This window comes from Oncorhynchus mykiss, chromosome 12 (assembly GCF_013265735.2).
Source record: "Oncorhynchus mykiss isolate Arlee chromosome 12, USDA_OmykA_1.1, whole genome shotgun sequence".
Lineage (NCBI taxonomy): Eukaryota > Metazoa > Chordata > Actinopteri > Salmoniformes > Salmonidae > Oncorhynchus > Oncorhynchus mykiss.
Window position 1 is genome coordinate 32,300,173 of NC_048576.1, and position 23,800 is coordinate 32,323,972.

Below are 23,800 nucleotides of genomic sequence, written 5' to 3' on the forward strand. Positions count from 1 at the left end.
ATGACGGCCTACCCCGGCCAAATCCTGACGACGCTGGGCAAATTATGCGCCGCCCAATGGGACTCCCAATCACGGCAGGATGTGATACAGCCTGGATTCGAAACAGGGACTAGTGACGCCTCTTGCACTGAGATGCAGTGCCTTAGGCTGCTGCACCACTCGGGAGTCCGATTTATCTTCTTAGATTTTTATTTTTAACCTAACCACACAGCCTAAACTTAAATCAATACCAAAAAGTAACCTTTTGTTTTATTGCATTTTTACGATATAGCCTATTTGCATCTTTACGACAAACGCCAGATTTGACCTTTCACAGCAGGTTAAGAGTATTAATGTAGCAGGTTAGGCTATTTAGGTTAAAGTTAGGAAAAGGGTTAGGGTTAGCTCAAATTCCCCCCAAATAAAAATGTTACGTTCATTTGACAAAATCTGTATGTATACTCTTAAAATGTGATTTAAAACCGAACCTTAACTCTAACCGTATCCACACTGCTAACCGTGTGCCTAACCTTAAATTAGGACCAAAAGGCTATTTTGTTTTCATACATTTTTACAACGTGGACAATTTTGACTTTGTGGCTGTGCTATCTTGTGGAAAGAGACTTCCTCTAAATATGAGGAAGTGAATGTTTCTGCATGTATGTATCTATCGCGTGACCTGCTGGTGACAATTCACTCAAGTACAGTAGTGGAGAGTAATTGGTGAGGACTGTTTTTTGTTTGTCCTAAGCATTTGATTGCCTAATTGGCTAATTAACTGAATGGTGATAGAATATTTATTTTATCAACTTTGTCAACTGAAGTTAAGAACACAATCATATTACATGGGTCAAGGCCAAACATATTTACAACAAACTTGTACATATTTCCACATCAATCAAGCCAAATCAATACATACTTGGCCTATGTGTCCATACATCAAATGTAAACACAACATGTAAAGTGTAGGTCCCATGTTTAATGAGTTGAAATAAAAGATCCCAGAAATGTTCCAAATATACAAAAAGCTCATTTCTATCCAATTTTGTGCCCAATGTTATTTACATCCCTGTTTGTGAGCATTTTTCTTTTGCTAAGATAATCCATCCACTTGACAGGTATGGCATATCAAAAAGCTGATTAAACGGCACGATTATTACACAGGTGCACCTTGTGCTGGGGACAATAAAAGACCACTCTAAAATGTGCAGTTTTGTCCCAGCAGGCGGCCGCCCAGTGGCACCCTCCCCCACAGCAACTGAAGTTCAGCAAGTTGCTTCCCCATCGGATTCCATCACGAGCACCATCATTGTTGGCAGCTCGATGGTGAGTTTTGTCCTGCCTACGATCTGTTGATCGACCAAGGTCCACTGTCACCCAGGAGCCCGTGTCCATAACATCAACTCCCTCCTGCCCACGGTTCTGGCCAACTAATCCAGTATTGACACCCTCATCACTCACCGTAGGTTTTAACGACCTTCATTTTAGGCGATCTGAGGGAGAACTACAAACATTTTTTAAAACACCCTCGCTAGGGAACAGGGAAGATAATAATTATCTCTGGCTCCCTCCCGTGCTACCGAAGGGATTCGGCAGACACACCACATATTGAGTGTCTCAGTCTTGTCTCGGTGATGGATACATTTTTACTTGGTCTTGACTAGGTCTTGGACAGTGAGGACTCGAAATTTCTTCCAGAGACCAGCAGAGTAAAAAAACTCAGAATTATCCACTTCCATTAAGTCAGCGCATAAAACCGCTTCAATAGGCCAAATATATACACTGCTTTCTTGAAACATCAATAGCCTATGTTATTGCCTATTGAAACCTGGGATTCCTATTTTACTTGTAACATTACTATTTTAATTGAGAAATATCCTCAAACTTTGTCATTGTTTCCTTGACTCGTTGGTAGGGAAGAGTGGGGAACTGTGTTGGAAATTTGCACGCTCATTATTACTAAGGGGAGACCGGGGAAATTGTAACAGTCTATATTTATTATAGACATGTTTGTGCAGTGTCGAGTCTATTGGGCCTTCAGTATGTGACAGGCTTGTGATACTGAAAGGACAGCAACCCTAATATCAGAGCACTCATATAGGTCAGAGAGTGCACTAATTTGAATGGGTGTCCACACACTTTTGTGTATATATAGTGTATATAAACATGCGTGCAGCACACATAGCCTAGTTTCAGTGGAAAATCATCTGCAGGCAGCAAGAGCATGCAGCTCTCAACTGGTTGTCTCATGGAGCAGCTCACAAAATAATGGCATCGATAGCTGGTAGGTAGGAAAGATGTTTCAGCTTATATCTGTAGATTTTAAAAAGTAGTCACACTCAAAACCATGAAGAGGAATAACCCAGGGTGGCTGAGATGCAAAAATAATATAATTAATTAAATCCATGCTCAAAATAATACAAAAAGTGAATTTGCAAGGTGCTAATAAAAAGAAACAGGACATATGGTATGTTTCGGACTTATGCCTTCATCAGCGCTGTACAAACATATTAAGAACACATACAGTACCAGTCAAAAGTTTGGACACACCTACTCATTCCAAAGTTTTTCTCTACAATGTAGAAATGTAGTAAAGACATCCAAACAATGAAATAACACATATGGAATCATGTAGTAACCAAAAAAGTGTTCAACAAATCAAAATATATTTTTGATTTTAGATTCTTCCAAGTATCCACCCTTTGCCTTGATAACAGCTTTGCACACTCTTGGCATTCTCTCAACCAGTTTCACCTGGAATGCTTTTCCAACAGTTTTGAAGGAGTTCCCACATATGCTGAGCACTTGTTTGCTGCTTTTCCTTCACTCTGCTGTCCAACTCATCCCAAATCATCTCAATAGGGTTGAGGTTGGGTGATTGTGGAGGCCAGGTCATCTGATGCAACACTCCATCACTCTCCAACACTCTTTTGGTTAATACATGATTCCATATGTGTTATTTAATCGTTTCAATGTCTTCACTATTCTTCTACAATGTAGAAAATAGTAAAAATAAAGAACAACTCTGGAATGAGTAGGTGTGTCCAAACCTTTGACATGTACTGTGCTTAAAACACCTTCTGTGTGTAACAGGCGCAAGCTGTGCAAGCAGATAGTTAATTAGAGACTAGAAAATAGGGAGTCAATGCATATTAACAAGGAATATATAGAACAGTTTCAAAAATTGACCATCCATATGTCACATAGAATTGGGAATATACAACAGTTTGGGGATGGGGAGGGACTCCTAGTGTGAATAGACAGCACTACAAGAAACATACAAGGTCCTCCTCATTAAGCCCTTGGGGGTGTAGAGTTTTTAAGTAGGAGACCATTAACATATCTACCAGTAAATGATAACTAAGGCAACAATGGGTATGCAAAACAGATATTGAAAATGTTTGGTGAAGTGTTGGTTAGTAGGCTATTTGCGATGCGGAATTTAGTAATCATACACTGTTTTCATAAATATTTAATGACTTTCCCAAAAAACCTTCCCAATTAAATGTTGACTGCAATTTAGGCCTAACTGACAAAGTTATAATACTGATTTATATTAATGGGGAGGGCATTTGTATTGCTCAATTGAATTAAAATGCAACTACACCCTCCAAAAATATATTTTTTCAGTTTTTCCCAGATCTCAAACATGGTCTTCTGATGTGGTTTAAGGATTGTTGTGAACTTAGAAGTTTTTTTTTTTGTGGTTTTGAGAATGACATCTAAAAAAATGATTTTTCACACAGGGCACCTTTCCTTCACACAGGCCCCACTTCTCCAGGCACCACTACAACATATTTATATTTCTGTTCAGTGTGTTTGTACTAATGTATTCATGCAACAGTCCTTAGGACCTCTTTGTTTCGATTGTCCTTATGTCTTTAGACAAGAACAGCACTAATGATGTTCTGTATTATGTCATGTTTTATGTTTTGTGTGGACCCCGGGAAGAGGAGCTGCTGCTTCAGGGGATCCTAATAAAATACAAAACACTGAAAAGATGCAATGTTGTGTCTATGATGTGATGACAGGAAGAAAACACATGTTTACGAAGGCATGTTAAGTTTTATTCTAAAAACAAAAAGTTTCATTTAAGTAGACAGATTTTGCTCAAGCTATTCATTCACAACTTCAATGCCTTGGCTGCTGTTTATTGCACATGAGTTAAGAGAGAGATGTTTATTGCCCTTTACAAGAAGTTAATGTTGAAGCTAGAAGAATTTGCATTTCAAATGACACTTCTATTTAGCACTCATCACCAACCTCAACATTTCACCACATTGCAAATTAATTGTAGTCTTTTCATCTTGCATAATATACAAACAGTTCTGCACCTAAGATAATTGGCAGGATGATGGCATATCAAGTCTCAGTAATTTCGCTAACACTTCTTGGAAATTACCATGGGAGTTTGACTTTTAACTCTAATCCAAATGTGTGATAGAAAAACCCTTATACTGTACATTTACCATTTTACTCAATTGAGTAGAACCCCACAATAAGTGTATTTTCATGACATTCATCACTGATCTGCCCTCTGTGTGGAGGAAGAATTGTTTTTACATCAAAATCGTCAACAACTACAGTACATAGGGCATCAAGGCACTAAACACTCTGCAGCCCAGTCAATAAAAATGTGACATTGAAAAATTCCTAAGGCACATTTTAGTGCAATACCTCAGAGGGTTGTAACAAATTACAAAAAGTGCATCAATATATAAATTTATGGAAGAAAAACATTTTTTCCATTGGACAAGGGAGGACAGGTTTTTTCTTATTTACATAATACAATAGTTAGTGGCATCCTATAAACACATGTACACAATCTAAATCCATTAGAATTACTTCCTTCCAGTTTCAATTAAGTATGCGTGTGCTGGGAGGGGACACCCATCAGTTCTTTGGCTCAATTACCACACTATATTAACTTCTGAGTGAGGCCATACCATTACAATTGCATTGTTTGTGCATTTAGCAAAAAATAAATAAAGGCCTCAAAACATCTGATATTGAACTTTTTTTAGGGCCTAATATATGGGACAACTACATGGATACATGGGGGAAACAAACATGGTGCTTGTGTGTGTGTGTATGTATATATAGCCTTCTAGTGCCACCTAGTGGGAGTTCCACTGCACATGAAAGCAAGTGATCGTATCTTATCAAACTATACTCCCTCATCTCTTCTGTCATGGAACATATCTAGAAATGTGGCATACGCTGAAGAGACTCCATTCGGAGACATTTAAGATAGTCAACTTTGCTATTGGCAAGGACTAGGTCAGGCGGAATAGTAAAGCAACCTAAAACATTAAAACCTGCCATTTTCACCCTGAGTGGAGTAGGGACGTGAGCCTTGTATACTGGACGAGGATGAGAGCGCGGGTGGGTTTATTACACACCCACAACTTTATGTATATCGATTGAATTCCAGAGACAATCAATCAGATCCATGCACGTGAATGGGGTGTCGAGGCTGAACAAACAGCTGCCACAGTTCTGAGGTTCCGAGGGGGTCCCGCTCACTCTTTTCTCATTGGATGTGCAGGATGTCACTCTCTTTCAATCCGAAGCGGGTCTTATACTTGTCAAAGAGGCTCCTGAGGGACTTGATGTACATGGCATGGTACAGTTCCACCATATCCCGAGTAGGCTCCTCAACCTTTGGTACTGTGATCGGTTCACCCACTAAGAGAAGGGGGTAAAAATCAATATCCGCAAAAATCAACTGACATTTAACTTTTTGGTTTGACAAACTGCAACATTTAACATGAACATGGCCTTGATGCAGGGGAGAGAAAATGTTGACTGTGTGGATGGTTCTGTTAACACAGAGGAGCAAGAGTTGACCTTGAACTGCTTGGTAGTAACCATAACCCCGACCTAGCATTGTAATTACTGAAGATTTTTACAGATGGACAATAATCTACAGATCCTGGCTGACAGAACAATTTGAGTTGAGCATATATTTTGATAGATAAGATCAATAAGATAGATGGCTAAAGGGAGGATGGCTCATAATAATGGCAGGAACAGAGAGAATAGCATCAAATACATGGACTGGATCACTACCAGAAACTAAATGCCTGTGAGATACTTTCAGTGGGGTCTTGGAGAGGGTTCTCACCGATGGTGGTGATGGGTTTATTGTAAGGCACCATTCCCCAGGAGTCAGAGAAGAGGCCACAGCCATGGAACAGACAGGGAGCAAACCCCAGAATCTTCTGCAGCCGCTTCTGAGCTAGCCGACACCAGGTTCCCTCCTCAAAGATCACCTGCTTGTACACATTGTTCTCCCCAAAGGAGTAGACCGGCACCAGGTCAGACCTGACAGAGAGCAAGGGTTTACATTAGTCTTCAGAAGTTACTCATAGGGCATAATGGATATCATCTGATCTCTGAATGATAAGCTGACTTGTTTTGAAGCTTCCCTGCTCTAATTATTTCAACATCTGTCATGAAAACACATTATGAGGAATTTAGAAAAGGAACCTTTGGGAAGCATTTAGCCAGGGTAACATAGGCCTACATGCCACTTGTCTTAGGAGGTCCTAAAAATATGAGCCAGTGACCCAGATACGTACTGTACATGCCAGGGGAAATTAGCAATCATGCATGTTATCGAAGGTTGTCATGAATGAGGGTCTACTCTACATAACATTTTATACAACCTTTAAGACACTGAACCAGCATATCTACAATCCACCATCAGACAATATTAATCACTGAAGTAGGCTTGTTTGGATAAGTTGAGCAAGTCAAAATGGCAGCCTAATGGCCCTGGAGTAGAGTGGGATTCCCAGTTAGTCTGATCTGGTCTATGCCAGCTCACTCAGTGTGCTGAAACAGTGTTCTCAGGAGTCAATCTGATGGAGTCTATCCTTTGGCCTTGACCCGGGTGTGTGTACTCTATGCCAGGAGGAGCTCTGAGCAATTGAGGACCAATTACCACACGAGTAAGTGTGTGCCAATCAGGGTTGTGGTCAATTCCAATTTAAAATTCCAATTAAATTCACTCATGAAGTGAAGAATTTACATTGAATTCAATATAATTTCAACAATGTTGAAATTAGACCGTTTTGACTTTGAATTCAATTAGAATTCAATATTTGTACATTTTGCAGTTAATAAACTTAGTATCACAAATTGACTGCAATTTAAATAATTTCAATATAGCTAGGTTGTCTGAACAATGACATGATCAGCCTGAAAGCCTGAGGAAATTGGAATTTTCAGGGATAATATTGCATTAGGTCAATTCCAAGGATTCAAATTCTAACATTGAAATTGAGAGGAAATTAATGTCTGAATTCAAAGATTGACCTGGAATTTTAATTAAATAGAATTTATAATATAATTTTTAGACTTAACCCAACCCTGGTGCCAATCAAACCTATTGTTGAGCCAATTCTCTCGATTCAATCCAATTGGTCATAATGACACCCATGTCTGTGCTGCCCGATGAGATGTCTTCCATAAAAACAAACACCATGTAGTCAGATCAATTGATGTGTAACAGAGGTACACTTTATACAAATAAGTATGCGGACACCCCTTCAAATGAGTTGATTTGGCGATTTGGCAATTTCAGCATCAACCTTCCAGCATTGGCTGGAGTGGTGTAAAGAGCACCGCCATTGGACTCTGAAGCAGTGGAAACAGGTTCTCTGGAGTGAATCACCACACTTTACCATTCTGGCAGTCCGACAGACGAATCTGGGTTCGGCGGATACCAGGAGAACGCTACCTGCCCCAATGCATAGCACCAACTGTAAAGTTTGGTGGAAGAGGAATAATGGTCAGTGGCTGTTTTTTTGTGTGTTTTTTTTATGGTTCGGACTAGTTAGTTCCAGTGAGGGGAAATCTTAAAGCTACAGCATACAATGACATTCTAAACGATTCAATGCTTCCAACTTTGTGGTAACAGTTTGGGGAAGGCCCATTCCTGTTTCAGCAAGACAATATCCCCGTGACCAAAGTGAGGTTCATACAGAAATGGTTTGTCGAGATCGGTATGGAAGAACTTGACTGGCCTGCAAAGAGCCCTGACCTCAACCCCATCGAACACCTTTAGGATGAATTGGAACACCGACTTCCCAGGCCTAATCGCCCAACCTCACTCATGCTCTGAATGGAAGAAAGTCCATGCAGCAATGTTCCAACATCTATTGGAAAGCCTTCCCAGAAGAGTGGTGGCTGTTAAAGCAACAAAGGGGGGGACCCACTCCATATTAATGGCCATGATTTTGAAATGAGATGTTCAACGAGCAGGTGACTACATACTATTGCTCATGTAGTGTATATGTGTGTAGCCAGGATTTGTGTTTGCGCTCTACTCTCACCCTTGCTGGAGGGCCAGCCTCACAAATCCCTTGCGGTTATTCAGGGTGACAGAATTCATGCCTGGAGCACAGTCCAGAGATTCTGCTGCTCCCCCGACAACGATGACCACTGCGTTGCCAGTTCCATTCTGAGAGAGGAGGTAGTCGATGGAGTTACGGTTCACTGGGCAGATACCTAACGCATGGGAGAGAATGGGGTTAGGCTCAGCAATCAAACATGGGCCCAAAGACCAAACCATAAAGTCTGTTTTCAGTAGACATTATTTAAGAGAAAAAGCATACTGGTTGAGCACAGACACACATATTATTGCTGTAAATTTTACATTGCACTGCAATACTACTCTAAATGACCAAATTAAGATACCCTGCACTGTTAGCTTTTGACAGAAGCAGCTCCCTACAATAGCGAGCTCAGCAAATACAGGTTGGTAGACAGAGGCTGGCTGTTTCGTCCTGGCTGCGTAATAGGACAAAGCTCAAGAGTTCTGCCAAATTACAGTCTGTAGCTAAAGGGCTGTTATCAGCAGTTTAAAGAGAGAAGAGGCAGCCTCTTCAGAGGGACAAAACTCCCAGAAACCATCTCACCCCCAGACATGAGATAGTCTCTAAGGACTGGCATCCGGAAGTTTCCAGCCAGGGTGGCAAGAGAAGGCTTGATGCCCGGGAACTTCTTGGAGAATCCAGTGGCCTCAGTCCCGAAGTTACAGAAGGCTCCGAAAGAGAAGATCCCGTGGGGGTGGTACCCAAAGATGTAGTTTCGGCTGGGCGGCAAGTTATGTGTCTTGATGAGCTGGAAAAAAAGTTGACAAAAAGAGACATGATTAGACTGTACTATCACACCAGTCTCAGAGGAGAGGAGGTTTAGAGGATGTGTTAAGACTATTTTCCTGAAAATGGAACAGCTTATCATTTTAGCCCTGATATGATGCATCTTTTGCGCTCAAGTAATAAAATAGTTTACAGGCAAATAAGGCAATAACATGTGATGTGCAGGTAAACATCCCAGACACACGTTTCCACTAAATAAAATACAATTCTTACATCAGCTGATATCTCAAAGTGCTGTACAGAAAGCCAGCCTAAAATCACAAACAGCAAGCAATGCAGGAGTAGAAGCCAGTTCCATTCTGAGAGAGGAGGTAGTCGATGGAGTTACGGTTCACAGGGCAGATAGTGTGAACAGTAGTTCCATTACAGAGATGCAATACTTCTGCCCTGCTAGAGCGGCCCTGGTCAACTGTAAATGCTGTTATTGTAAATTGGAAAGGTCTAAATCAAGCAGATGTTAATTGGAGTGTAGCGAACTGCTTGTGCTTCTAGTTCCGACAGTGCAGTAATATCTAACAATTCCACAACGACTACCTAAATCCCACAAATTTAAAGGGATGGAATAAGAACATGTTTTTTTATTTCACCTTTATTTAACCAGGTAGGCTACCGTAGTTGAGAACAAGTTCTAATTTGCAACTGCTACCTGGCCAAGATAAAGCAAAGCAGTGTGACACATACAACACAGAGTTACACATGGGATAAACAAAACATAGTCAATAATACAGTAGAACAAAAGGTTATACAGTGAGTGCAAATGAGGTAAGATAAGGGAGTTAAGGTAATAAAATAGGCCATGGTGGCGAAGTAATTACAATATAGCAATTAAACACTGAAATGGTAGATGTGCAGAAGATGAATGTGCAAGTAGAGTGGGGCAAAAAAGTATTTAGTCAGCCACCAATTGTACAAGTTCTCCCACTTAAAAAGATGAGGCCTGTAATTTTCATCATAGGTACACTTCAACTATGACAGACAAAATGAGCAAAAATAAAATATAATCCAGAAAGCCACATTGTAGGATTTTTAATGAATTTGCAAATCATGGTGGAAAATAAGTATTTGGTCACCTACAAACAAGCAAGATTTCTGGCTCTCACAGACCTGTAACTTCTTCTTTAAGAGGCTCCTCCGTCCTGTCACTCGTTACCTGTATTAATGGCACCTGTTTTAACTTATCCGTATAAAAGACACCTGTCCACAAACTCAAACAGTCACACTCCAAACTCCACTATGGCCAAGACCAAAGAGCTGTCAAAGGACACCAGAAACAAAATTGTAGACCTGCACCAGGCTGGGAAGACTGAATCTGCAATAGGTAAGCAGCTTGGTTTGAAGAAATCAATTGTGGGAGCAATTATTAGGAAATGGAAGACATACAAGACCACTGATAATCTCCCTCGATCTGGGGCTCCACGCAAGATCTCACCCCGTGGGGTCAAAATAATCACAAGTACGGTGAGCAAAAATACCAGAACCACACGAGGGACCTAGTGAATGACCTGCAGAGAGCTGGGACCAAAGTAACAAACGCCTACCATCAGTAACACACTACGCCGCCAGACGTGTCCCCCTACTTAAGCCAGCACATGTCCAGGCCCGTCTGAAGTTTGCTAGAGAGCATTTGGATGATCCAGAAGAAGATGGGGAGAATGTCATATGGTCAGATGAAACAAATGTTTTTCTGCAAAGGGACCAGGACGACTGATCCGTGTAAAGGAAAGAATGAATGGGGCCATGTATCGTGAGATTGAGTGAAAACATCCTTCCATCAGCAAGGGCATTGAAGATGAAACGTGGCTGGGTCTTTCAGCATGACAATGATCCCAAACACACCACCCGGGCAACGAAGGAGTGGCTTCGTAAGAAGCGTTTCAAGGTCCTGGAGTGGCCTAGCCAATCTCCAGATCTCAACCCCATAGAAAATCTTTGGAGGGAGATGAAAGTCCATGTTGCCCAGCAACAGTCCCAGAACTTGCACAATTGGTGGCTGACTAAATACTTTTTTGCCCCACTGTATGGTTTCCAGTTTACATAAGGAACTTCACTGGACTCTGAGGGCCGTCGTGATATCTGCTTGGGGTGGGATATACACGGCAGTGACAATAACCGACAAGAATTCTCTTGGAGCGACAATGGCTCAGCCACAAAGTGGTAGGCCACACAAGCTCACAGAATAGGACCGCAGAGTGCTGAAGCGTGTAAAAAGTGTCTGTCTTCGATTGCAACACTCTACTGAGTTCCAAACGGCCTCTGGAAGCAACGTCAGCACAAGAACTGTTTGCCGGGAGCTTCATGAAATTAAATGGGTTTCCATGGCCGAGCAGCCACACACAAGCCTAAGCTCACCGTGCGCAATGCCAAGCGTCGGCTGGCTGGGTGTAAAGCTTGCCGCCATCGGACCCTGGACTAGTGGAAACGCCTTCCCTGGAGGGATGAAATCACACTTCACCATCTGACAGTCCGACGGACGAATCTGGATTTGGTGAATGCCAGAAGAAAGCGACCTGCCCCATTGCATAGTGTCAACGGTAAAGTTTGGTGGAGGAGGAATAACGGTCTGGGGCTGTTTCATGGTTTTGGCAAGTCCCCTTAATTCCAGTGAAGGGAAATATTAATGCTACAGCATATGATGACATTCTAGATGATTCTGTGCTTCCAGAATGCCCAATGCAAAGAGAGGTCCATACAGAAATGCTTTGTCAAGATCCGTGTGGAAGAACTTGACTGGCCTGCACAGAGCCTTTACCTCAACCCCATCGACCTCCTTTGGGATGAATTGAAATGCAGACAGCGAGCCAAGCCTAATCGACCAACATTAGTGCCCGACCTCACTAATGCTCGAGGCTGAATGGAAGCAAGTCCCTGAAGCAATGTTTCAACTTCTGGTGGAAGGCTTCCCAGAAGAGTGGAGGCTGTTATTGCAGCAGAAGGGGGGCCTTCTCCATATTAATGCCCATGATTTTGGAATGAGATGCTCGATGAGCAGGTGTCCACATAATTTTGGTCATGTAGTGTACCTTTGATAAGCAGCTAGCTAGAAAGCTCCAATGCCAATTTTAAGTCTTTCTAAACTAATATCTGACGAACTCGGAAATATGAAGTTATTTCAGAATGAAAGTTAACTGGCTAGCGCATCATGCTTTGTGACATTGTTAGCTAGCCAGCACTCGATCTTTTGTGAGCGGACTGCTCGTTCTAAATAGTATAATCTAATCTGTTTTAAAAAACAGTGGCAGCATGTGTAGCAGTGGTTATTCAGTTTGTGCATTTATGCTGTTGCACAAATCGGATAAATGTTTTTTTTTTTTTTTTTTATAATTAAAAACTAGTTTGAAAACTTGATTATATTTGTGTCATGCTGCTTTGTTGACAACTCCAACCACCTTGTGCCCCAGTTATTCAACCAATAACCGGCCACCGCTGTATTTGATAACATACATGCAGTAAGTGGAAGAGAGAAGGAGCCCTTGCTGGCACTGCAAGATGTAAGCCTGCATGCACTGACACCAGCCAGGCCTGACTACCAGCTGACATCCAACTGCATTAGTTGCACAAGCTAAAACAAGTTAAGCAACCATTCATCTGAAGCAGGATGTTGACATGAAGTTCCTAATGTGTCTCAAGCCCTACCAATACCTGTCTTTGAGTCAGAAAACCCTACAATTGAAGCCCCTTAACTCCACATCACAAAACATCATCCTGATTACCAACCCAAAAAAATGACAATACTGTAAGTCTCAAATCGATGCAGAGACATGTTATCAAACACAGCCATCTTATTCAGTTTGCGTCAGAGCTACTTGATGCAAATAAGTAATCAAGACACTCCGACAGAAACAGTCAGTGCTCAGTCCAAGCTCCAGAGGTAACACACACTTGAATCCCCCCTGGCTGTTAACTGTCAATAATTGAGTCATTATGGTTAAGACTACCTTTATTCTTAAATTGGTGACCATATCTGGCTTCGCTTTAAGAGCCTTTGACTATACTTTCTGTATGAGTGAAAAAGATTGTATGGTAAAACATTTATTGTAGGGTTAATGTTTCTAAAATGCTCCATTTTAAAAACACTTAAATAGCTGAACGGAAGGACAATTAAACATAGCAGATGTAATTTGAATGCCGTTGGTTCATTGATATTCATGAGGAGTGTGAAGGCATACAAACAACTCAGCTTGGTCAGGAGGGCAGTGCGAGAAAGCACAAGAGGAACTTGCCAAAAAATCTGAAGGCAAAAAAATGCTTGCTGTTAGGATACCAAGAGAACTTGTCTCCCAACAATCTCCAGGTGCAGAGGAGCGCAATACACATTTTTTTTAAATAAAAAAAACTCAGCGATGAGCTGTTGCCTATCAGGCGGGGCAAAGCCTATCCTTTCAACTGACACGTCAACTCCTTATTGCATCATCAGGGAACAGGTTATCGTCAAGCTTGTGCTACATCACACAATATTCAATAAAAACTATTGATGCTCTTTAACTTTGTATCTGACCAGAAAAAGCACATTTTAGCATCTGTACAGGCAGGCATATCTATGTTGTATTCCATCACAAATTTCCAGTTTGATAGCAAACCTAATTATCTGGCCTTATGACACCGCATACACACTGACAAGTGAAAACCATCCCACTTTTATTTGTTTATACATCCTCCAATATAAGAGGTCAAGATGCTACATAGCACTGAACGGCCCATTCCCAAATTACACACACACGTAAATTCACACACTATACCTTTAAAATGTTAGGCCTATTCTTTTCCACTCACCCTGATGGGAAAGTAATCTCTGAAGTAAGTCCACACAGTCCAGTTCCTCACCCAAGAGGACCTCCTGCCACCTGAGAAAACCGAGGTAAAGGATAGATCTCCAGTCAGAATAATAAATCATGTAACCCACATAATGATTCATGTAAATAAACAGTAACATAGTGCCAATTAACTCAATTTCCCAGCACCGCTCCTTATGGTCACAGACACAAACCACTGCTTCTGAAATTACATCAGTTTCACACACACACTACCAGTCAAACGTTTGGACACACCTACACATTCAAGTGTTTTTCTTTAGATTTACACATTGTAGAATAATAAAGACATTAAAACTGTGAAATAGACATATGGAATCATGTAGTAACCATAAAAGTACAAAACAAATCAAAATATGTTTGAAGAATACATGTAGCCATCCTTTGCCTTGATGACAGCCTTGCACACTTGGCATTCTCTCAACCAGCTTCATGGAGGTAGTCACCTGGAATGAATTTCAATTAACAGGTGTGCCTTGTTAAAAGTTAGTTTGTGGAATTTCTTTCCTTCTTAATGCGTTTAAGCCAATCAGTTCTGTAGTGACAAGATAACCCTATTTGGTAAAAGACCAAGTCCATATTAATGGCAAGAAGAGCTAAAATAAGCAAAGAGAAATGACAGTCCATCATTACTTTAAGACAGTCAATACAGAACATTTCAAGAACTTTGAAAGTGTCTTCAAGTTCAGTCACAAAAACCATCAAGCGCTATGATGAAACTGGCTCTCATGAGGACCGCCACAGGAAAGAAAGACCCAGAGTTACCTCTGCTGCAGATGATATGTTAATTAGAAAAACTGCACATTCAGATTGCAGCCCAAATAAATGCTTCACAGAGTTCAAGTAACAGACGTATCTCAGCATCAACTGTTCAGAGGAGACTGCATGAATCAGGCCTTCATTGTTGACTTGCTGCAAAGAAACCACTACTAAGGAACACCAATAAGAAGAGACTTGCTTGGTCCAAGAAACACAACCAATGGACATTAGACCGGTGGAAATCTGTAATTTGGTCTGATGGATTTTTGGTTCCAACTGCCGTGTCTTTGTGAGACGCAGTTGAGCGGATGTTTTCCGCATGTGTGGTTCCCACCGTGAAGCATGGCGGAGGAGGTGCGATGGTGTGGGGGCGCTTTGCTGGTGACACAGTCAGCGATTTATTTAGAAGTCAAGGCACACTTAAGCACAATAGCTACCACAGCATTTTGCAGCGATACGCCATCCCATCTAGTTTGTGCTTAGTATGAGAGTGATGGAGTGCTGCATCAGACAACCTTGCCGCCGCAATCACCCAACCTCAACCCAATTGAGATAGTTAGGGATGAGTTGGACCACAGAGTGAAGGAAAAGCAGCCAACAAGTGCTCAGCATATGTGGGAACTTCTTCAAGACTGTTGGAAAAGCATTTCAGGTGAAGCTGGTTGAGAGAATGCCAAGAGTGTGCAAACTGTCATAAAGCCAAAGTGTAGCTACTTTGAAGAATCTCAAATATTATTTAGATTTGTTTAACACTTTTTGTTTACTACATTTCATAGTATTGATGTCTTCACTATTATTCTACAATGTAGAAAATAGTGAAATTAAAGAAAAACCCTTGAATGAGTAGGTGTGTCACACACACACGTTCAAAAGTTTGGGGTCACAAATGTCCTTGTTTTTGAAAGAAAAGCTTATTTTATGTCCATTTAAAATAACATCAAATTGATCAGAAATACAGTGTAGACATTGTTAATGTTGCAAATGACTATTGTTGCTGGAAACTGCTGATTATTTATGGAATATCTACATAGTCGTACAAAAATAAAATAATCTTACATTTCCAGCTACAATAGTCATTTACAACAATAACAATGTCAACACTGTATTTCTGATCAATTTGATGCGATATTAAAATTTAAAAAATAGCTTTTCTTTCAAAAACAAGGACGTTTCTAAGTCACCCAAAACCTTTGAATGGTAGTGTATGTATATAAACTTAGCAAAATAATTATTTGTAAAAATCCAAATAACTTCACAGATCTTCATTGTAAAGGGTTTAAACACGGCTTCCCATGCTTGTTCAATGAACCATAAACAATTAATGAACATGCACCTGTGGAACGTTAAGACACTAACAGCTTACAGACAGTAGGCAATTAAGGTCACAGTTAAGAAACATTAGGACACTAAAGAGGCCTTTCTACTGACTCTGAAAAAAATTAAATAAAGAAAGATGCCCAGGGTCCCTGCTCATCTGCGTGAACTTGCCTTATGCATGCTGCAAGGAGGCATGAGGACTGCACGTGGCCAGGGCAATAAAATTGCAATGTCCGTACTGTGAGACTCCTAAGACAGCGCTACAGGGAGACAGGATGGACAGCTGATCGTCCTCGCAGTAACGTGTAACAAACACCTGCACAGGATCGGTACAGCCGAACATCACACCACGGGACAGGATGGCAACAGCTGCCCGAATTAAAACAGGAACACGCAATTCCTCCATCAGTGTTCAGACTGTCCGCAATAGGCTGAGAGAGGCTAGACTGAGGGCTGGGGCGGTGTGTCACAGCTTCATCGGACTGAGCTTGTTGTCATTGCAGTCAATCTCAACGCTGTGCGTTACAGGGAAGACATCCGCCTCCCTCATTTGGTACCCTTCCTGCAGGCTCATCCTGAAATGACCCTCCACAAATGTCTTGTTAACAAACTATAGCTTTGGCAAGTCGGTTAGTACTTTGTACATGACAAGTAATTTTTCCAACAATTGTTCACAGATATTATTTCACTGTATCACAATTCCAGTGGGTCAGAAGTCTACATACACTAAGTTGACTGTGCCTTTAAACAGCTTGGAAAATTGCAGAAAATTATGTCATGCTTTATAAGCTTCTGATAGGCTAATTGACATCATTTGAGTCAATTGGAGGTGTGCCCGTGGATGTATTTCAAGGCCTACCTTCAAACTCAGTGCCTATTTGCTTAACATCATGGGAAAAATCAAAAGAAAGAGACATTGGTCAAGGAGGTGACAACCATCTCTGCAGAACTCCACCAATCAGGCCTTCATGCTAGAGTGGCCAGAAGGCCAGACAGCCACTCTGTAAAAGAAACATGACAGTCCGCTTGGAGTTTGCCAAAAGGCACCTGAAGACTGAGACCATGAGAAACAAGATTCTCTGTTCTGATGAAAACAAGGTTGAACTCTTTGGCCTGAATGCCAAGCGTTCCGTCTGGAGGAAACCTGGCTACACCGTAGGGATGGTGCATGGTGGTGGCAGCATCATGCGGTGGGGATGTTTTTCAGCGGCAGGGACTGGGAGACTAGTCAGGATTCAGATAAAAAGGTAAACTGAGCAAAGTACAGAGATCCTTGATGAAAACCTGCTCCAGAGCAAGTTTCTGAATGTCCTTGAGTGGCCCAGCCAGAGCCCGGACTTGAACATCTCTGGAGGGACCTGAAAATAGCTGTGTAGCAACGCTCCACCTCGAACCTGACAGCTTTAGAGGATCTGCATAGAAGAAACTTCAAAATACAGGTGCGCCAAGCTTGTAGCGTCATACCCAAAAAGACTTGAGGCTGTAATTGCTGCCAAAGGTGCTTCAACAAAGCACTGAGTAAAGAGTCTGAATACTTATTTAAATGTGATATTTCCGGTTCTTATTTGTAATAAATTAGCAAACATTTCTAAACATGTTTTTGCTTCGTCATTATGGGGTATCGTGTGTAGATTGAGGGGGGAAAAAAACAATGCAATACATTTTATAATAAGGCTGTAACCTAACAAAATGTGGAAAAAGTCAAGGGGTCTGAATACTTTGAAGGCACTGTATAGAAGGGCACAATTTAACCACAATAGGGCAACGGCAGCCATTAAGTTAAGCAAGGAGCCGAAAGGTTGCCAGTTCAAATCCCTGGGCTGACGGGGGAAAACCCTCTTAACCTGACCAGTATTAAGAGCCGGTTTGAGTGACCGTGGTACTTGCCTTGTTTGGGGGTGTTCCAGTCGAAGATTAGCCAGGTAGTGTACATGGCAGCGATCACCCAGAGGTCTGTGCAAAACATGTAGATTAACAGCACAGTGCAGCTGATGCCTATGTGGTCAGATAGGAGAGAGAGCAGAGGAACAGCTATTCAGCACCTGCACTGTACCACACTTCACTAAATATTTATTTTTCAAATGCAACATTCTCCTTATCCCTTATTTCCACACAAACACCATAAATGTATACTGCAATCTGAAATTCTGGGACATACAAACTAACAGAAACATCTCTACGGCCCACCAATGAATCATTTAATTCTCAGAAAATCTCTTGTAATAAGAGAGCAAGCTTACAGGCTTGATGTCCTTGTTGGAGACTTACAGTATGAAACCACAGGGCCACTATATCCTTCAGTAACTACAATATTGAACAAAAATATAAAAACGCAACAAATTAAGATTTTACGAGTTAGTTCATTTAAGGAAATCAGTCAATTGAAATAAATTCATTTTGCCCTAATCTATGGATTTCACATGAATGGGAATACAGATATGCATCTGTTGGTCGCAGATACATGCCCCTGCCTTTTTAAGGTATCAGAAAACCAGTCAGTAACTGGTATGACCACCACTCGCCTCATGCAACGCAACAGATCTTCTTCACATAGGTTTGATCAGGCTATTGATTGTGGCCTGTGGAATGTTGTCCCACTCCTCTTCAATGGCTGTGCAAAGTTGCTGGATATTAGCAGGAACTGGAACACACTGTCGTACACAGATTCAGAGCATCTCAAACATGCTCAACGGGTGACATGTCAGGCCAAGGAAGAACTGTGACATTTTCAGCTTCCAAGAATTGTGTACAGATCCTTGCGACATGGGACCGTGCACTATCATGCTGAAACATAAGGTGTTGGTGGTAGATGAATGGCACAACAATAGGCCTCAGGATCTCATCAAGGTATCTCTGCGCATTCAAATTGCCATCGATAAAATGCAACTTTGTTCATTGTCAATAGCTTATGTCTGCCCATACCATAACCCCACCATGGGACACTGTTCACAACATTGACATTAGCAAATCACTTGCCCACACGACACAGTCTGCCATCTGCCCAGTTGAACTGGGATTTATCCGTAAAGAGCACACTTCTCCAGCATGCCAGTGGCCATCAAAGGTGAGCATTTGCCTCCTGAACTGCAGACAGGTCAAGACCCCGGTAAGTACGACGAGCACGCAGATCAGCTTCCCTGAAACGGTTTCTGACAGTTTGTGCAGAAATTCTTTGGTTGTGCAAACCCACAGTTTAATCAGCTATCCGGGTGGCTGGTCTCAGATATTCCTGCAGGTGAAGTAGCCGGATGTGGAGGTCCTGGGCTGGTGTGGTTACACGTGGTCTGCGGTTGTGAGGCCAGTTGGACTTACTGCCAAATTCTCTAAACAACATTGGAGGCGGCTTATGGATAGAATTGAACATTCAATTATCTGGCAACAGCTATGTTGGACATTCCTGCAGTCAGCATGCCAATTGCACACGCCCTCAAAACTTGGGTCATCTGTGGCATTATGTTGTGACAAAACTGCACATTTTAGAGTGGCCTTTTATTGTCCCCAGCACAAGGTGCACCTGTGTAATGATCATGCTGTTTAATCAGCTTCTTGATATGCCACACCTGTTAGGTGGATGTGCACAACATTTGTGCACAACATTTGAGAGAAAAAAGCTTTTTGTGCGTCTGGAACATTTCAATCTTTTATTTCAGCTCATAAAACATGGGAACAACACTTGACATGTAGTGTTTATATTTTTGTTTAGTGAAGTTAGAGCCACACAGAGATCCAGTCACATACTCACCCATGGCGAGGAAGGAGATGACCCACTGAAGAACTGCGATGACCTGAAGATGTTTCTCCATCTTGGATCGAAGGGCAGGCCATGGAGGGGAGGGCAGGTCCTGCAGGGACGAGAGGATGCTATAACCTGTGCCTAGAGAAGATAGACAGGGTCATAAATGAGTCACTGTACAGTACATCCACATCAATCGATTAAGTCAGTTGCAGTCAGTGAGAAGACTAGAATATGAAAATAATAAACTGTCAATCTTTTTCCCAGGTTCTCGAAGTCTGACAAATACACACAAACAAGGGACATTAGATTAGACACTAGAGAGAAAATTAACAAAATGTTCATCCCTCACAAAGCGTCGTGATCAAACAGACCACAAGCAATAAACATCACAGATCACGTCAAATTCCTCATGCCACTGCAATTGCTATAGAGACAGAGCCACTTACCACCATGGTCTGATCACTACTCATAAAGAGCAGAGCCACAGTCCTGACAGCTACATGTACACTGAGTGTACAAAATATTAAGTACACCTTCCTAATAGAGTTGCACCGCCCCTTTTGCCCTCAGAACAGCCTCAATTAGTCGGGCCATGGACTCTACGAGGTGTCAAAGGCATTCAACAGGGATACTAGCCCATGTTGACGCCAATGCTTCCCACAGTTGTGTCAAGTTGGCTGGATATCCTTTGGGTGGTGGACTATTCTTGATACACAGGGGAAGCTGTTGAGTGTAATATCCAGCCGTTTTTGACACACTCAAACCAGTGCGTGCACCTGGCAAATCTTGTATCTTGCCCATTCGCTCTCTGAATGGCACACACCCATGTCTCAATTGTCTCAAGGCTTAAAAATGCTTCTTTAACCTGTCTCTTGCCCTTCATTATGACTTTACACCCCATTGTGGATTGAGAGTTACCTGTCTAAGATGGCAAGACCTCTCCCCATAATAAAGCACTGCTCGGCCTTCTTAACAACAACAAGGCAGGTCCTACAGGCCCTAGTTTTGTTGCACCTGGACTACTTCTCAGTCGTGTGGTCAGGTGCCACAAAGAGGGACTTGGGAAAATTACAACTGGCCCAGAGTTCTGGGCAGCATGACTGCCCCTTAAAATGTACACGCAGAACTAAAATTAATAATATGCATGTCAATCACTCATGGCTTAAAGTAGAAGAGAGATTGACATCATCACTACTTGTTTTTGTAAGAATGTTGAATGCGCCCAGCTGTCTGTTTAAACTACTAACACACAGCTCGGACACCCATGCAAACCCTGTAAGACATGCTACCAGAGGTCTCTTCAAGTCCAGAACAGACTATGGGAGGTGCACAGTACTGCATAGAGCCATGGCTACATGGAAAATTATTCCACATCAAGTAACTCACGCAAGCAGTAAAATCGGATTTAAAAAGCAGATAAAAATACACCGTATGGAACAGCAAGGACTGTGAAGAGTTACACACACAGGTATAAACACACATGTACACCTGGATTGTGTGGTGTAGTAGAGTAGTTGCCAGAGGGCACACACTTAACGCAAAATATTGTATAATACCCTCAGTGTACATTTCAGTTCAAAAACTATTAGTCTTAGAAAGGTAAGATCGGGCCTCTAGGGCACTGCATCGCAGTGCCACCAGAGACTCCAGGTTCGCGCCCAGGCTCTGTCGCAGCCGGGAGGTCCATGGGGCGACGCACAATTGGCCTAGCGTCGTCCGGGTTAGGGAGGGTTTGGCCGGTAGGGATATCCTTGTCTCATCGCGCACTAGCGACTCCTGTGGCAAACCGGGCACAGTGCACGCTAACCAGGTCGACGGGTGCACGGTGTGTCCTCCAACACATTGGTGCAGCTGGCTTCCAGGTTGGATACGCGCTGTGTTAAGCAGTGCGGCTTGGTTGTGTTGTGTTTCGGAGGACGCATGGCTTTTGACCTTCGTCTCTCCCGAGCCCGTACAGGAGTTGCAGCGATTAGACAAGATAGTAACTACTAACAACTGAACTGTGGGATTCAGATACACGTGTCAGAAACAATGTGACTACTACGAAGCCTGATGCAGCAAACCAAACAAAACTTTGTCTTATAGGAATGACATACATATGAAGTGAAATCTGAAGTCTATCTATCCATTGATGTAAATATATGTCTGATTCCCAGCTCATCCACAAGACAGCAGTAGAAGGCCATCATGTCTCTTGGCTACTTGGGTCTGGTTTGGGTAGTGAGTCACTGTGCCAAAATAGCTGAATTGATTTTTAAGCCTTTAAATGACCTTTGAAGTTCCAGAGTTTTTAAAATGTATTTTAAATAAGATAGACAGGTGAAGAAACTTGAAAATGACTAGCTGTCCTCCGGCTACACCATGGTGCTACCCTACAGTGCCATTGAGGCTACTGTAGACCTTCATAGCAACAGTGTGTTTAATAAATAACTATAATAAACATATTATAAAATTATCTAAAAATAATAATTTTAATGTCACTATTTTTTATGAAATTCACTGAGGATAGTCCTCCACTGACATATATAGAAGTAGTGACAGACCAGAACAAGAGCGAGCCACTGAGAGGACACTGCTTAATCTACTCAAGCTCATAGTGCCTCATCAGCAGATCTTTCCCATGCCACGGGACAACACAACCACATAAACCAATTTTAATGGACTAAATAACACTGTGTCGTGCTGTCAAACAACACTGTCCGTTCTGCGCTCTGGCCCACACTTGCATAATTAAGTCAATAATGCTAAGGGTTTCGAAATCAGGGCTACTGGGCAGTATCAGCCTCAGGGGGTCAAAGACTTGATGTAGACTAGGGATACTACACAGTGAATCAGTCACTGACCCCACATCTTGCCCCTTACTGGGCAGCATTCAGCACAACGTTGTGGAAAGTTGCTGATATAACTATATTATGTTGAACAAACTTGAGCCTCTCTGGCATGTAAAATAAATAAACTTGTAAGCCCTATTCATGATATGTACTGTATATCTTCAACGTTCACATTTGCCTACTGAACTAGGCCCTGGTGTACACTTTTTCACTTCTCTTCCTTCACAGATCAGACCCCTAAAAATATACAAGCAACAGGTATGAAAACTACTGTGCCCAAATACACTTTTCACAACACACCAATGTGTTGGCTTATCTGATGTCTTTCAGAACAAATGGCTTACATGACAATGACGTATTGCATCCACAACAAACAGCATCCCAACAAACTTCTGATTATGTTTTGGGCTGCCATAGTTCTGTCATATTTTTATGTTTTGCAAGCTGCTTCTTCATCTCACGAAAACGGATTACACGCCAACACAGGATTTGGAATATAGTGGAGATGATCCAATTATAAAATGACTCCCGATTATCAAATTACTGCCGCTTGGTAGGATGACTGAAGTCTGTGTGCAATTTGTTTGCAGTGCATTTTGAATGAGGGTGCATATCTTACCTTTTAGAGCACCGGAGTAGGCAGCAAGTATGGTCTTCATAACTGTGGCTCCGGGAATAAACAGATTACAAGACTTGGAAATACTTGCTGCTTTAAAGTTTGTAAACTCTACAGCTCCTCTATCATGACTGCTTTCCACTGTACTGAATTGAAGCGCCGAGCGCGCATTTAACCGGTATGGGAGGAGCCAGTCACAGTCAGTATGGGAGGGGGTGGGAGGTGTATTTTTATTTACAAACCGATGCGCTCCTGGAAAATAACCTAAGTGGATGCGATTTTGGCACAGTCTAACTAACACTTGGGCCTGAAGGAGGCAGGCACGGTTAACACTGAACGGGCACTGTCACTGTCTCACGGTGTGTATTTACTGGACAGTCACGTGATGTCGGCAGTGATCAACGGTTGTGCTTTGACCATTTCCATCACATCTGACAGCCCGCCCCGCGATGAAATTCTTATAGATGTTTTACTTTTAGCACCACCCTTACAAAAAAAGATTGCCGTTTTTAAACTGTAGTAATAGTGCAGTAACTGCAGTCGTCTGTGTTATTTTGGACGCAGTAATTGCATAATAACTACAG

The 23,800-nt window shown here is 42.0% G+C and overlaps 1 protein-coding gene across 1 annotated transcript; it reads right to left on the bottom strand.

Annotated features, from left to right (window-relative positions):
* Nucleotides 1-4,024: 4,024 nt before the first annotated feature.
* On the bottom strand, nt 4,025-23,501 carry LOC110537459 (diacylglycerol O-acyltransferase 2). Its single transcript, XM_021623520.2, has 8 exons — nt 23,220-23,501; nt 19,776-19,907; nt 17,921-18,028; nt 13,920-13,990; nt 8,907-9,111; nt 8,322-8,496; nt 6,107-6,306; nt 4,025-5,667 (listed from the first exon to the last, which is right to left on the bottom strand). The coding sequence occupies exons 1-8, from the start codon at nt 23,257-23,259 to the stop codon at nt 5,513-5,515; spliced, it is 1,086 nt and encodes a 361-aa protein (XP_021479195.1). The 5' UTR covers nt 23,260-23,501; the 3' UTR covers nt 4,025-5,512.
* Nucleotides 23,502-23,800: the final 299 nt, after the last annotated feature.

Excerpts from the sequence above, each read along its gene's own strand:
- LOC110537459 (XM_021623520.2), bottom strand. The coding sequence starts at position 23,259 with ATGAAGACCATACTTGCTGCCTACTCCGGTGCTCTAAAAG. Across the intron at positions 13,991-17,920 it reads CTGGAACACCCCCAAACAAG|GTGGCAGGAGGTCCTCTTGG; the intron begins GCAAGTACCACG and ends CGGTTTTCTCAG. Across the intron at positions 9,112-13,919 it reads GAGATTACTTTCCCATCAGG|CTCATCAAGACACATAACTT; the intron begins GTGAGTGGAAAA and ends CTTTTTTTCCAG.